Source organism: Fragaria vesca, linkage group LG1, assembly GCF_000184155.1.
Source record: "Fragaria vesca subsp. vesca linkage group LG1, FraVesHawaii_1.0, whole genome shotgun sequence".
In the NCBI taxonomy this organism is placed as follows: domain Eukaryota; kingdom Viridiplantae; phylum Streptophyta; class Magnoliopsida; order Rosales; family Rosaceae; genus Fragaria; species Fragaria vesca.
The window spans coordinates 6,624,211-6,637,413 of NC_020491.1; the positions used below are offsets into that span (position 1 = coordinate 6,624,211).

Consider the following 13,203-nt stretch of genomic DNA (forward strand, 5'->3'; position numbering starts at 1 on the left):
AAGTAGTATAAACATGGTTCATGCTACATCAGTAGCTAACAGATAGGGTCAAATTACAATATAGAACAGCATTATATTTGACAAGTTACCCACTTTGCAAGATTAACATTTGACTAGAATCGAAGCTCGAAAAATCAAATTCTTTGTATGGATGATGTGATGGTGTCTATATATAGTTGCAAAAATTTGTGTCTGTTAAACATCATCAAAATTCATCCGTATAATCTTCTCAGTTTTCTCAAGTATGGAAGACTATGTAGTAGTATTATGTTCTGTTTCACTGTTACTGCTGCTATGTGGTGGTGGTAAAGCTTTCTACTCCATTTGGTGGAAACCGAAAATGCTAGAGAGGCGACTGAAGCAACAAGGAATTAGAGGCACTCCCTACACGCCACTCATTGGGGACATGAAAGAGTTTGTGAGGCAGATAAAGGAAGCATGGTCCAAACCCATGAGCCTAAATCATCAGATTGTTTCGCGAGTCGACCCGTTCACCCTAAACACTGTGCAGAGATATGGTATGCACCCCTTGCATGTTACTTCAGGTTATGTTTTATGTGTTGGTATTCTGCTTATGAAGCCTATATTTGGTCTGTGTTTTGAAACATGTGCAGGGAAGATATCAATGTGTTGGGTTGGAACCACACCAAGACTGATCATCATGGACACTGAGATAGTGAAAGAAGTTCTGTCTAACAAGCTAGGTCACTTCCATAAGCCACCTCTAAACCCTCAAATTCTGATTCTGACAAAGGGTCTATCAACTCTACAAGGGGAGAAATGGGTCAAACACAGAAGGATAATCAATCCTGCTTTCCACCTAGAAAAGCTGAAGGTTCGATGCGTCCCTACTTCTCTATAATATTGTTCATATTTATTCTATGTATGATATCTAATTTCACTGCTTTGATGCTCTACTGCTCAGTCACCAAGTATTAGTCTGTTTCTTTTGTAGGGGATGATACCTGTATTTGCAGTCAGCTGTAGCAAAATGATAGAACAGTGGAAGGAGAATCCTTTTCTTCAAGGAAGATGTGAAATAGATATCTGGCCTGAACTTCAGAAACTAACTGCAGATGTTATTTCTCGAGCAGCATTTGGAAGCACCTATGCAGAAGGGAGGAAGGTCTTCGAGCTTCAAAGAGAGCTCTTAACGCTAACCGTTGAAGCAATGCAGACTTTATACATCCCGGGATTCAGGTACATTGCCATATACATTGAAAGAATAACATCTTTCATGTTTTAATATCTACTCTTGAAAAGAATTGATATCTTTAACAACGTATTGTTCAGTGCAGATTTATTCCAACAAAGAAGAATCAAAGGAGAAAGAAATTGCACAATGAGATTACATCAATGCTACGAAATATTGTTCAGAACAAAATCAATGCCATGAGAGCCGGAGAATCAAGTGTTGATGACTTGCTAGGACTGCTGTTGCAGTCTAATGGACAGACAGATTTATCAGAAAATGCTAGTAGCACAAGAAGCAATGAAATGATGACAATTGAAGATGTAATCGAGGAATGCAAGATGTTCTACCTTGCTGGACAAGAAACAACCTCAAGCTTGTTAACATGGACCATGATCGTCTTAGCTATGCACCCAGACTGGCAAGAAAAGGCAAGGGAAGAAGTCCTAAGGGTCTGTGGAGAAAAGGAACCCAATTTTGAAGCTATAGGCCGTCTCAAGATTGTAAGTATTTCTCTACATATATTTAAAGCTAAACCATGGAAGCACCTAAGTTGTTCTGTGCAACTGAACAAATTCTTTTGCAGGTAAACATGATACTTAATGAAGTCCTAAGGTTGTATCCACCTGCAATTGCTTCATATCAACATGCTTACAAGGAAACCAAAGTTGGGGACATTGTTGTTCCTGCTGGAGTTGATCTAAATCTGCCTACACTGCTCATTCACCATGATCCTGAACTTTGGGGAGACGATGCAGTAGAATTCAAACCAGAGAGATTTTCCGAGGGAGTTTCAAAGGCATCGAAGGACCAGCAGCAAGCGTTCTTTCCATTTGGATGGGGTCCAAGGATCTGTATTGGCCAAAGTATGGCCATGATAGAAGCAAAAGTTGCTTTGGCTATGATTCTACAACAATTCTCCTTCGAGCTATCACCTTCCTACACTCATGCTCCTTATACACTCACCATTCTTCAACCACAGCATGGAGCTCAAGTCATACTTCACCAACTCTAGATGCATTAGCCTGCAATGTCTAGTGTTTCAATCAGGAAATAATGTGATTTTGAATCACAATCTATGTTTGTTAAATTTCTAGAGTGCATTCATAATATGAACAAGTCAAGTCTTTAGACACTGGGATTGTTCAATAGTTCAGTGTATTTCTACTTTAGGTGGCCACTGTGTGTAGAATCTAGCACCTTGAGTTATACTATTAGCAATCAGAGGGTTGAAATAAACAAAACACAAGTTTTCCTTGTGAAAACAATTCTCTAGTTCAAACAGACATATGTCAAATATAACATAATGTTTAAGCCACAAGTCACATTTGTTTTAGATAATGAACATGTATTGATTATTGAATAATATGATTTATGTCTCACTGTGTTAAACAGAAGAATAGAGAATTAGTTTGCAATAGGTTCATTTCACATGACTGTCAAAAAATAAACTCTTATGCAAATTATTGTGGCTGGTATACTAGCAAAAATTCCTAAACTCACCACTGAAATTTGTAATCTATTTCCTCTGATAGTAATAATGAATACTCAAATTTTTTTCAAAAGCATTTTGGATTACCCGAGACCAAAACTGTATTGCAAATGAGCAGTACCATCATAAATCCTCTAAACTGTTCAAAACGGAGTCAATATCTGGGGTCACAACAGCTCGCTTGTTGAGCTCCCCAATAGTGCAACACTTCTTCTCCGTGGTATTAATAGCCACAACATCCTGGGCAAAATCACAGTTCATTCCTGTAGAGACCTGCATCCATCCAAAAGATAAGAGTATCCTAGTTAGATATCTGATATCTTCCACTTTTGGGTGACTGACAAGAATATATTACGAGTGCGTGGTAGTTAAGAGCCCCAAGTAATTCAAAACAAGAAGACAATCCTTTTTCATTGTTATAGTGAAATGTACTCACATCATAGAGAGTATCTCCTAGCTTCATTTTGATAGCACCACTTCTGTACACCAACATCTTACCCATGAAGCCCGCTGGTAAGTCACCCAAAGAACAAGGCTTCTCTGTATTACGTGCACCTCCCGGTGCCCCTGAGCTATTGTTTACCTGTTGGCCTGCTGGTTGCTTTAACATTGGCAAGGTTGGCGGTAAATGAAGAAAGAACATACTAGTTGCTCTATTTTCCTCCTGCCAACAAACCCTCAAAAGTAAGTCAAACTGACTCAAGCATGCTTAAACTGTTGGAACTTTAATCTTCATATCTACCAACCCTTAAATCAAGATCATCTGCAGCTGGTGTTGCATTTTCATCATAAGTTGATTCCTCTGAACCATCCCCAAATTCTTGCTGGTTAAGAATTGCTGCACAATGTAGTACATTAGATGCTTTTACATGTAACACCAGTCATGTTTCACAATGGTAGAAGATGACACATGACAGTGATGACACATATCGAAAACAAAAAGATACAAAGTTTCATATTAAGAAATTGATCAAGTCATGCTTGATGTTTCATTCTAATATAGAGATGAGTTAACGCTATTAAACATTCCTGTCATAATACCACTGAAAAACCTAAGCAAGCTAATCATTGGATTCATCTTAAACGTACCAGGATCTTCAGAAGATGGCTGCCTCAGAGGAAGAGATACGGGGTAATGACCGTAGATATCCTGGAACAACAACATCCCAAATTTAAAAACAACCAAAGTCATACACAAACATACATACCTACAAAGAAAACACAAAAATCCAACAAGTAATCATTTTGGCTAGCACATGTTGGGTTGCAATGTAACTTACAAATGGTGATTTGTATTCTTTCTCCTCTTGAATGACCGGGTTCAAGCCACCACCTGCGGAGAAACACCATCAAGAGTGATGTTACTAGAAGCATCCCCATTAACAACCATAAATTCAACGACAAAATACACTGAAGAAGATCATACCATTAACACCCCTGGGAGCCCCATATGATCTTAAGGTCGATGATGATTGACCCCCGGAACCAAATGCAACTTCCACAGGCTTCTCTGCAAATTAACACCATTGTTGTCATTGATTGAATCACAACTTCCATACTATCCAAACTTCGGCGAGTAAATTCCACCCTTTTAATTCGAATTTCATTGGATCAAATTGCAAGTATTGGATGACTAGTAAATCAAAATCCCAAATCAAAATCCAAGAGTCTCAAAGCAAAGCCAGAAAAGCATCTACCTTTCTTTTCGTTTTTCGGCCTTGCCCTCAAAGATTGTTCCTTTAAGACACAAAACAATACAAAGCATACAAAAGATCAGACAATGGGATCAAAACTTGAGAGATCATATAAACGCAAACAACCAAAATCAAATCAACCAATCAGCGTCATAATATATATACATGGAAACGTCTGAGTAACTCCCTCTCTTTTTCAGCATAACTAGCTTGCTCCTCCTCCTCCGGGTCCCTGCAGAGAGATTAAGAGCCACACAAGTCAGTCATATATCCAATTAACCACAACACAAAAAGAAAACCAATAACAAAACACATTGGTTTGAACCAAAAGTGAGGAGTTCATACGGTTTAACTTCTTGCTTTGGTCGGGCTCTTGGTATGAACCTCCTCTGCATCAATACAAAGCAAATTAGAAACACTCTATAAACTACGTGTTCACATTTATCAAAACAAAAGGAGATAAACTCATAAAAGAAAAGAAAGAAAAACAAACCTTTCTGGGTGCAGGAGCACCAGATTGTGGGGGTTGGCTCATTGGAGATTAAGAGACAAATATCTTCAGTGAACATAAACAAAGAAACGAAGATTGTGTCAGCCCATGATTGCAAACTAGTTAAGTGGCCCGCGCTTGGCTGCGGATCTTTATATTAGTGTTGTTCGGAAGAGAGTTTGATAAAGAAAACATAAACTAAAAGAAGAAGAAAAAACAGAATTTAAAGATACACATCAGATGTAACTACACATCACAAAATACAGGAACCGCGAGAGAAGAAATCAGTTAAAAGCTTTCTTTCTTCCTGGAACATAATGATTTGGATGGCACACCTAAATTAGAATGCAAGTTTTAACACAATATCTACTAATCCCATAATTCCCAACTAATAGAAGTATATCAAGATGTGGCAACATTACCAAAACGTTGGCCTGAAGCTACTCTAAAACATCATTCTGTCATCAAATAATCCATACAACACATAGAATACATAGACAAACTTTATTAGTAAACTGAAAATCTAAGGTGGCTTTACACTACTTGCTATTTGCCTTTATCTAAAGAACAATACTACGTCAATGATCAAAACTACGTAATTACAAAGACCACTGATTTAACCACTACTTCTAAGTCCAACAGCTTTTTCTCCAATTTCACTTGCTCGCTGCATCAGTAGTTACTATAACAGCTGTTGATTTTTATTTATCTGGGTTCTAGATTTGAGGGCAGGATACGATCAAAACTGCATCTCTGCTAAAGCCATTGTGTACCATGTTCTTGTCAAAACTAAAAATCAATTGTCTCCATAGAAAGCACTCAGAGCAAATGAACTAGTTGAGGAGAACATGTTAAGAGTTGGAATTGTTGTTTGTTCTGTATGAAAGAATTGACTCTACTATACTACATTATTGAATTTTGAAGAACCACCGCAATCAATCTACTTGATCAATAATCAAGAAATTAACGAATAATCAAAAATCAACCATTTGGGAAACTCAAGATTCAATTTTGAAGAGCCCCACAATCAAAGACCAAGAATTCGAATTAGTTTACCTTATTAGACTGCCCGGACTGATAGTCAAGTTCCTCTCCTTCTTCCTCTGGCTATCTCCTCCGTCTCTTGTTTATGATGATCCAAAAACCGTTGTAGGAATCGAACCTACACAATCAATCAAAATACACTCAAATTCCAATTCTAGAACACAAAATTACGTATGCACAAATTACATCCTAAGGAAGAGACAAACAAAATGAAACAGTGATTTGAGAGAGCGCTTTAGTATAGGTATAATAATAATGTGAAACCATGAAGATGAGGGTATAGATGGTATAAACCTGTGAGGATGAGTGAGGCGGTGGAGAGGGAACAGGGAAGGAGTTGGAGGCTAGAACCCAAAACTCCTGTACCTTTCAAGAAGCTGAGATTTTATACCCCAATCAATATTTGGACTAACGCTGCCGCCCTATATATATACTATGCTTCTGTAGTTCTGTTGTGTGTGCCTTCACGTGGACGCTGTTTCAGACTGCGCGGCTAAAATACTAGGGAAACAAACCCTTTTGCTTTGCTTTTCTTACCCTTTTTGTTTTGGTTATTTATAGTGCCTGTCAGGCGTGTACTTTAAGAGCCAATATACGTAAATGCACGAGTCTATAATTTCAGGTGCACACGTAATGGACGGAGATAACAGTTTGCTATGTATAAGGATGTTGGACTGAGAAAAAGGAGTACAAAAAGTGAATACAGAAGCAGTTACATCGACGACCAAACGTGAACCTTTCAACTCTAAAGAAGGTAACAAGCCTATGTTTTCCATTTCACACTACCATACGTACTTCATGGAAAACCAAAACCTAACTCGGATGTTCATTCCTCCCCTTGGTCCCAAAGTAATCTGGGATTTAAAACATCAACACATCGAACCATTTCTGCAAGTGACATACATGAAGATCTTGTTCCTAATTTCTTATTTGTGCAAGTGACATAGATGAAGATCTTGGTCCTAATTTCTTCCTTGCGCTGCTTGAACGGTCGCAATTAGTTGAGCCATAACAGCAGCATACTGGACAGCAGTGTGTTGTGAAGTATACTGGTCTCCAAGGCCATACTCACCAAAGTTTGGTTCCATATGCACAAAGTGGCCTGGTATTCCTCTTTTGGTTACAGCCTGATCCCATATAGTCATAAACTCTTCCATGATTTGCCTTGCCTTTTCCATTGAAGAAATGGGTAGGTACTCCACCTGTATAACCGAAGTAACTTCAATTGAAAACGATATCACAGTGTAGCACAATGACAACACATGAATATCTTCATTGACAAGAACAACTAGCAGAAGAAAAAAGTAAGGCGAACAAAATAAAAGAAGGGTATATTAAGCACTGACGGTCTAAAGAGAGGAAAAGTTCTTCATATCTAACGCTACTAGATAGAGTGGAAAGTAGATGAATTTCTATGCAAGCCAGTGATTTTGAAAGCAGGAAAAACTCTTTGTTCATAACTCATAAGGTTTGTTTTTTGTTTAACATCCAGTTGGTATTCTGCAAGGAAAGTTGGTTAATAGGGAGATTGAGATAGAGATCCAGACATCCAGCTGGTGTTCTCTAAAGTGCATGCCTAGTATAATCAATCAGAAACCAACTTTCATATATTAGCCAAAACTGGTACAGAAGTCCATCAGAATGTTTTTCTGTCTCAGGGCAAACTGAATCTATGTACCACCACCCCCCCCCCCCCCCCCCTGGGGATACTATAAGTGCTTGACACATATATAGCTCAGCTTTTGGCATATAATTCTTCTTATCTTCTTTGGTAAGAAAATACAAATTAAAACATATAGAGATTCTAGAACACAATAAGCACTCAAATGAAGAAGATAAAGTTTGTGGATGGAGTACATTACCTCCATAACTATTCCTCTCAAATTATCAGTGTGAGCCGGAAGAACTTTGCCCACTCTCACTTGGAAGTCCCCAAGTTGATATTGAAATCCCTACACACAATTACACCATAGAATCATTTTCACCAATTGTCTCTCCTTGGATGTCAATATCAAACATTTGGTTACACTATTACTGAATGTGAAAATGAAAGAACCTCAAAATTAAGCGAGACCCTCTGTTTGTAAGACTGCAATTTCTCCATAATCATTGTAATTGTAGAATCAGCTTCAAGAACAATGCGAAGAGGTCGGATTATAAGGTAGTACTTATTTGGCTGCTCCGGCAGTGCAATCCCCAAGAAATCACGCGGGTATTCCCCCACCAAAGCCTGCTCTGGTAGCATACATACACATTCACACAACACATATGCAAACTGTATCAAAATCAATCCATTTAACAAAACTAGAATCACAAATCAAACGAAAACATACAAGACAATAAATCTACCTCGAAGCAGGGGTTTGTAGAAAGTGATGGTGGCTTTCCACCTGCCTTCCTTAATCCCATTGATGCTCTCGACGACCTGCGTCACCTCATTGATGATTTGACTGCTCACCGTCGCCCCTACATTGGGTTGCCAGTGCAAAACCCTAATTGCATCACAAAACATCAAATGTTAAAAACAATGGACAATACTTGGGACCTTACACTAGGGGTTTCAAGCTTTGTTCTTTACCATTTCAGCGGCATCGTCTCCGATTTCAACTGTTTTGGCTTAGGGCTCAGATTCTCTGTAATTCATTAATAATTTATACACAGGATTAGATATCTAGTATATTCTATCAATTTTGGGAATTCAACAAAACAACTTGGATCCAAAAATGAGCTGAAAATTACTGAAACAAAATCAAATTTAGATTCTTTAAGGCTTTAACATGTCTCAAAATTAATGAAAAATTGAATCAGGTGACATATACATATACATAGAGTTTAAATTTGGATTCAAGCAGTGTTTATGCGAATTTGAATGGAGAGAAATCCCTAAGTTAGAGGTGAGCCCTAATCTGAGTAAAGATTCGAACTTGAAGCGAAAATCTAAGAGAAGGAGAGAGATACCTGGAGAGAACGGAGGAAGAGAGAGAGAGCAATGAACTCAGCTGCTGTGACTTTTAGGGGCTGTTTGGCGCGCAGTGAGAGAGCTGCGGAGGAGAATGACCAAATGGCTTTCTACACAGGAGGCCGAGGGGTTTAAACGGTAAAAGTAGGTTTTAATTTTATCAAAATAGGAAAGAAAGAAAAATAAAATAAATAATTTTATATTAGGATATTCCGAGCGTTAAGAGATTTTTTTTTATTTGAACGATCGCAAAAACACTATACATAACATTTGATTGTCTCATGAAATTTCTTCCGGTAAGTAGTTACATTTATAGACTCTTCATGTTTACTAAATTGGTGATTGCTTATAGTAGTTAGGAACTTAGGATTATGTTAAATGAAGTTTGATATATTTTGTATAAAAGATGAGGTTATAAGAATATTTAATTAATATGATATTATAGTCAACCCTCTAGTAATGTGACTGAATATGCAGGTTTCTGTCTCTAAATCGTGAGTCAATATCAACTTACAAGTGAATATTATGTCATCAAACTAATCATAAGAGTCTAATAAACTTAATCAGTGCATTAAGTGAACTACTTAGATATTTCAGCACAAAAAATGAAACTACTAAATACATTTATTAAGATCTAATTTTTCATTCGCGTGCTTTTGAGAATTCGAGATGATCCTGAAATATTTTCTTTTTTTAGGATAAAAAGAAATTAAAACCATTTCCCCAAATAAATTTTAACAATTGCTGTTTTACCTAAAAGCTTCATACTTACCAAAGAAGCCCCTTTTCTGTTTTGGTCGGTGTCCCCAAACAAAGCTTAAAAGGAAGAAACTTTAAACCGGGAATGGAGGGTCTCTGAGAGCCTCTGCTTCTCTCTCTGTCTCACACAAAACCACCACCACATTCTTTTTCTTCCGATTTCAATTTCACGGCGGTTTCTCTCTCTTCCACGGCGGCGCTAGGGTTTCGCTTTGAACGAGCTCTCTGAATCCGGAAAAATCAATGGCGTCAGTTTATATTCCGGTGCAGAATTCCGAGGAGGAAGTTAGGGTTGCTCTCGATCAGCTTCCCAGGGACGCTTCTGATATCCTTGATATTCTCAAGGCTGAGCAAGCTCCTCTCGATCTCTGGCTCATTATCGCGGTTCGTTGTTTTTTTTTTTTTTTTTTTTTTTTTTGTGATGATGATTCTCAATGCTGTGATTCTGATATAATGCAAGCTTGAAACTTCAATTCAATGCATTATTGTTTGGTTTATGAGCAGTTTCGTTTCGAAGTTTCGATTTTGGCTGGAATTCGAATCGATGAATTTGCTGTTTAATTTTGAGTTGTAATGCTGCAGAGAGAGTACTTCAAGCAAGGGAAGCTAGAACAGTTTCGACAGATTTTGGAGGAAGGTTCGAGTCCTGGTAATCTCGCGACACTCTTTTTGTTTATTACTTGCTTTTGGTGCTTAATATTTGTGCTGTGGAGTAATGTTGGTGGAGTTGTTGTTTGCATTGGTGCAGAGATTGATGAGTATTATGCGGATGTTCGATACGAGAGGATTGCTATCTTGAATGCGTTGGGAGCCTATTACAGCTACCTTGGAAAGATTGAGACCAAGCAGAGAGAAAAGGAGGAGCATTTCATATTAGCGACACAGTTCTACAACAAAGCATCGAGAATCGACATTCATGAGCCTTCTACATGGGTTGGGAAAGGTAGGTATTGTTGAGTAATTTTAATACTTTTCGTACTGGATATGGCTCCTCTTGGCAACTACAGTGTCCAAGTGCATTGTCCGAGTTTAGCTTGAACTGTGTTTTGCACATGTCATCAGATGCCCCAACACTAGAGTAGTTGATCTATAGAGTGCTTGGTGTGGCAAATAAGAGTTTTCATGGACTGGCCTTATGTGCTTGTTATGTTGCAGTTGTGACTATGGATTCCAAAAGAAATCTTGTATCATCTTATCTCCCTGGCAATTAAAGTTGCTTCTTGTTCTCGATTTATATTCAGAGTCTTTCTGCTATCAGTCTATAATGCATCTACTGCTTACTCATACAGTTAATTGTCTGGCTTTCTCAATGAGTGCGGGAAAAGGATCTATATTTCTGAATTCACATCGGGAGTAGGCAATGCTTGTTAAGCTTCTCTGAACTTTATTACTGTCTTCTGCTCACAGGTCAACTTTTACTGGCTAAGGGTGAAGTAGACCAGGCGTTCAATGCGTTCAAGATTGTATTAGATGGAGACCGTGATAATGTCCCTTCCCTTTTGGGTCAGGTTTGTACTTGATCTCTCTGCTTTAAGATAGTATAATGCTTGCCACTTTAACGTATGTCATACATTCATAACGTATGAAAATGAAAATACACGTAATCAGTATTCATTCTATTGAATGGTTTATCTGCAACTTAAAAATTCTATTTTTTTTCTGGGTTCTTTAAAATATGGGATTTTCAATGGGCGTCCAATGTGGTGATGTCCACATTTATACGAGCTATGAATATTGCAATTTGCTCTCTAAGTCTTTTTAAATGGATTGTTAGCAAGAGTAGAGGAGAGTGGAAATTTAGTGGTAGGTAAGTACACACTTAGGGGGAACTAATTAAAACATTATAGATCTGGTTAACCCACAGAGAGCAAGAGTGACCAAATTGGGGTTGTCTATTATCAGTTATGCTGCATTTGCTTTAAACTAGTTGCCTTGGTATCTGCAGGCATGCGTTGAGTTTAATCGTGGGCAATTTTCTGATTCATTGGAGCTGTACAAGGTTTGTATGCATCCTCCTGTTTTAACCTGTTCAACCCAACAAAATTACTCTTAACCTCAAGATTTGTTCTCTTGCGTAGAAAATTGTCTCGAGTTAGATAGTTCCTTTTCTTTAACTGTTGAAGTTCCATGCAGAGAGCCCTACAAGTGAATCCTGATTGTCCTGCGGCTGTGAGACTTGGCATCGGTCTCTGTCGTTACAAAATGGGTCAATTTGAAAAAGCTTGGCAGGCATTTCATCGGGTTTTAGAGGCAAGTGATATCTCATATTGAATCTGCAATTATACCTGTCACAGTTCTTTTAACTTCATGATCTTATTATACTTGCAGTTAGATCCCGAAAATGTTGAGGCTCTTGTTGCTCTTGCAATTTTGGATTTGCATACCAATGCAGGTAAAACTATAAAACTCAGCATTTTATGTTTTACTTGATCCAGTTCTGTTAATTGGTTTGATTCTTGTTAGTGTTCCATACTTCTGTCCCTTGCTAATATCTGGACTGTATTATTTGATAGCTGCTGGGATAAGGAAAGGAATGGAAAAAATGCAGAGAGCTTTTGAGCTATATCCTTATTGTGCAATGGCCTTAAATTATCTGGCAAACCATTTTTTCTACACTGGTCAGCACTTTTTAGTTGAGCAACTTACTGAGACCGCACTTGCTGTCACCAACCATGGACCAACAAAGTCGCATTCCTACTACAATTTAGCACGATCTTACCATAGCAAGGTAAAATGATGCTTCTTTTTATATGACAAGGTCATGATAATGAAGGGTTCTTTAAATTGTCTCTTGTGTTGGTAAAACAAATTTGAGCAGAGGAAAGGAAATTTATTTAAATCAAGAGGGGCTTCAGTGTGTGTGTGGATTGTTGGATTTATATCTGATGCACTATTTAGCACTACATGTTACTGAATTCTATTATGGTGTCTCGAGAACAAATAAATAGGTTGGCGTTGTTGTGAAATTGTCACAGCTGGCAGTGCAACACTTTCAGACTAGTGTAGATTATTATTATTAGCAAGTTCCCTGGCTCCATTTGATTTGATGACATAAATATCGTTAAGTTCAGTCACCTCTCAAGTCTCATCGACACTTTCAGTCCTTCATGTTTCACCTATGACTCTTTTGGATTACTAATGGTACAATGTTTGATTGCATTGAGTTGCAGGGGGACTATGATAAGGCAGGAGTGTACTACATGGCATCCGTCAAGGAAATCAGTAAACCCCAAGAATTCATATTTCCTTACTATGGTCAGTCACGATCAGTCATAAATAATCTCTAGTGATTTGTGTAAGAGTCAGATATTTTAGCATAGGGCTTGTAATGGCTTCAATCAGTAGTTAACATTCCAAGTCTTTAACATAACTTCTCTGAGGGGTTAGTAGTAACGGCCAGGTCCATGGCTTGCTTCCAGCAGTTGGGTTGAACCCCTTCACACCTACCTATTTAGCTATTCTCTACAGTTTCCCGTCTCCTAAAAGTTCTAGGGTTGAACTGGGTTTGCCAAGTGGGTTTGGGGGATTTATGGTATCTTGAAAAAGAAAAAGACTTTAATCTCTCTCTCTCTC

At 38.1% G+C, this 13,203-nt stretch overlaps 4 protein-coding genes across 4 annotated transcripts in view; 2 read left to right on the plus strand and 2 right to left on the minus strand.

Moving 5' to 3' along the window:
• Positions 1-316: 316 nt before the first annotated feature.
• Positions 317-2,567, plus strand: LOC101290693 (secologanin synthase-like). Its single transcript, XM_004287571.1, has 5 exons — positions 317-518; positions 615-835; positions 956-1,200; positions 1,299-1,695; positions 1,779-2,567. Exons 1-5 carry the CDS (start codon positions 341-343, stop codon positions 2,205-2,207), a joined length of 1,470 nt encoding a protein of 489 aa, XP_004287619.1. The 5' UTR covers positions 317-340; the 3' UTR covers positions 2,208-2,567.
• Positions 2,528-6,438, minus strand: LOC101290984. Its single transcript, XM_004287572.1, has 12 exons — positions 6,207-6,438; positions 5,925-6,030; positions 4,872-4,934; positions 4,724-4,767; positions 4,544-4,610; positions 4,382-4,421; positions 4,111-4,194; positions 3,965-4,017; positions 3,774-3,834; positions 3,431-3,522; positions 3,121-3,348; positions 2,528-2,957 (listed from the first exon to the last, which is right to left on the minus strand). The coding sequence occupies exons 3-12, from the start codon at positions 4,911-4,913 to the stop codon at positions 2,808-2,810; spliced, it is 861 nt and encodes a 286-aa protein (XP_004287620.1). The 5' UTR covers positions 4,914-4,934; positions 5,925-6,030; positions 6,207-6,438; the 3' UTR covers positions 2,528-2,807.
• Positions 6,439-6,548: 110 nt separating this feature from the next.
• Positions 6,549-8,985, minus strand: LOC101291273 (mediator of RNA polymerase II transcription subunit 20a-like). The gene is made up of 6 exons (XM_004287573.1): positions 8,871-8,985; positions 8,491-8,545; positions 8,262-8,404; positions 7,969-8,147; positions 7,775-7,864; positions 6,549-7,114 (listed from the first exon to the last, which is right to left on the minus strand). Exons 2-6 carry the CDS (start codon positions 8,502-8,504, stop codon positions 6,875-6,877), a joined length of 666 nt encoding a protein of 221 aa, XP_004287621.1. The 5' UTR covers positions 8,505-8,545; positions 8,871-8,985; the 3' UTR covers positions 6,549-6,874.
• Positions 8,986-9,873: 888 nt separating this feature from the next.
• LOC101310166 (RNA polymerase-associated protein CTR9 homolog) overlaps positions 9,874-13,203 on the plus strand; it is a 7,111-nt gene continuing 3,781 nt past the window's right edge. The window contains exons 1-9 of the mRNA XM_004288927.1: positions 9,874-10,014; positions 10,213-10,279; positions 10,379-10,573; positions 11,038-11,138; positions 11,576-11,629; positions 11,764-11,880; positions 11,959-12,022; positions 12,144-12,358; positions 12,801-12,885. Coding sequence (XP_004288975.1) covers positions 9,874-10,014; positions 10,213-10,279; positions 10,379-10,573; positions 11,038-11,138; positions 11,576-11,629; positions 11,764-11,880; positions 11,959-12,022; positions 12,144-12,358; positions 12,801-12,885 — 1,039 coding nt within the window. The remainder of the gene's footprint in view (positions 10,015-10,212; positions 10,280-10,378; positions 10,574-11,037; positions 11,139-11,575; positions 11,630-11,763; positions 11,881-11,958; positions 12,023-12,143; positions 12,359-12,800; positions 12,886-13,203) is intronic.

Bases quoted from the DNA above. Each gene is read 5' to 3' on its own strand.
- LOC101290693 (XM_004287571.1), top strand. From the start codon at position 341: ATGCTAGAGAGGCGACTGAAGCAACAAGGAATTAGAGGCACTCCCTAC. The intron at 519-614 runs GTATGCACCCCT...AAACATGTGCAG, and splicing joins AAACACTGTGCAGAGATATG to GGAAGATATCAATGTGTTGG. The intron at 836-955 runs GTTCGATGCGTC...TTTCTTTTGTAG, and splicing joins TCCACCTAGAAAAGCTGAAG to GGGATGATACCTGTATTTGC.
- LOC101290984 (XM_004287572.1), bottom strand. From the start codon at position 4,913: ATGAGCCAACCCCCACAATCTGGTGCTCCTGCACCCAGAAAG. The intron at 4,611-4,723 runs GTATGAACTCCT...ATCTCTCTGCAG, and splicing joins CCAAAGCAAGAAGTTAAACC to GGACCCGGAGGAGGAGGAGC. The intron at 3,523-3,773 runs GTACGTTTAAGA...TACATTGTGCAG, and splicing joins GCCATCTTCTGAAGATCCTG to CAATTCTTAACCAGCAAGAA.
- LOC101291273 (XM_004287573.1), bottom strand. The intron at 7,865-7,968 runs GTTCTTTCATTT...AATTGTGTGTAG, and splicing joins GGGTCTCGCTTAATTTTGAG to GGATTTCAATATCAACTTGG. The intron at 7,115-7,774 runs GTAATGTACTCC...TCGGTTATACAG, and splicing joins TGAGAGGAATAGTTATGGAG to GTGGAGTACCTACCCATTTC.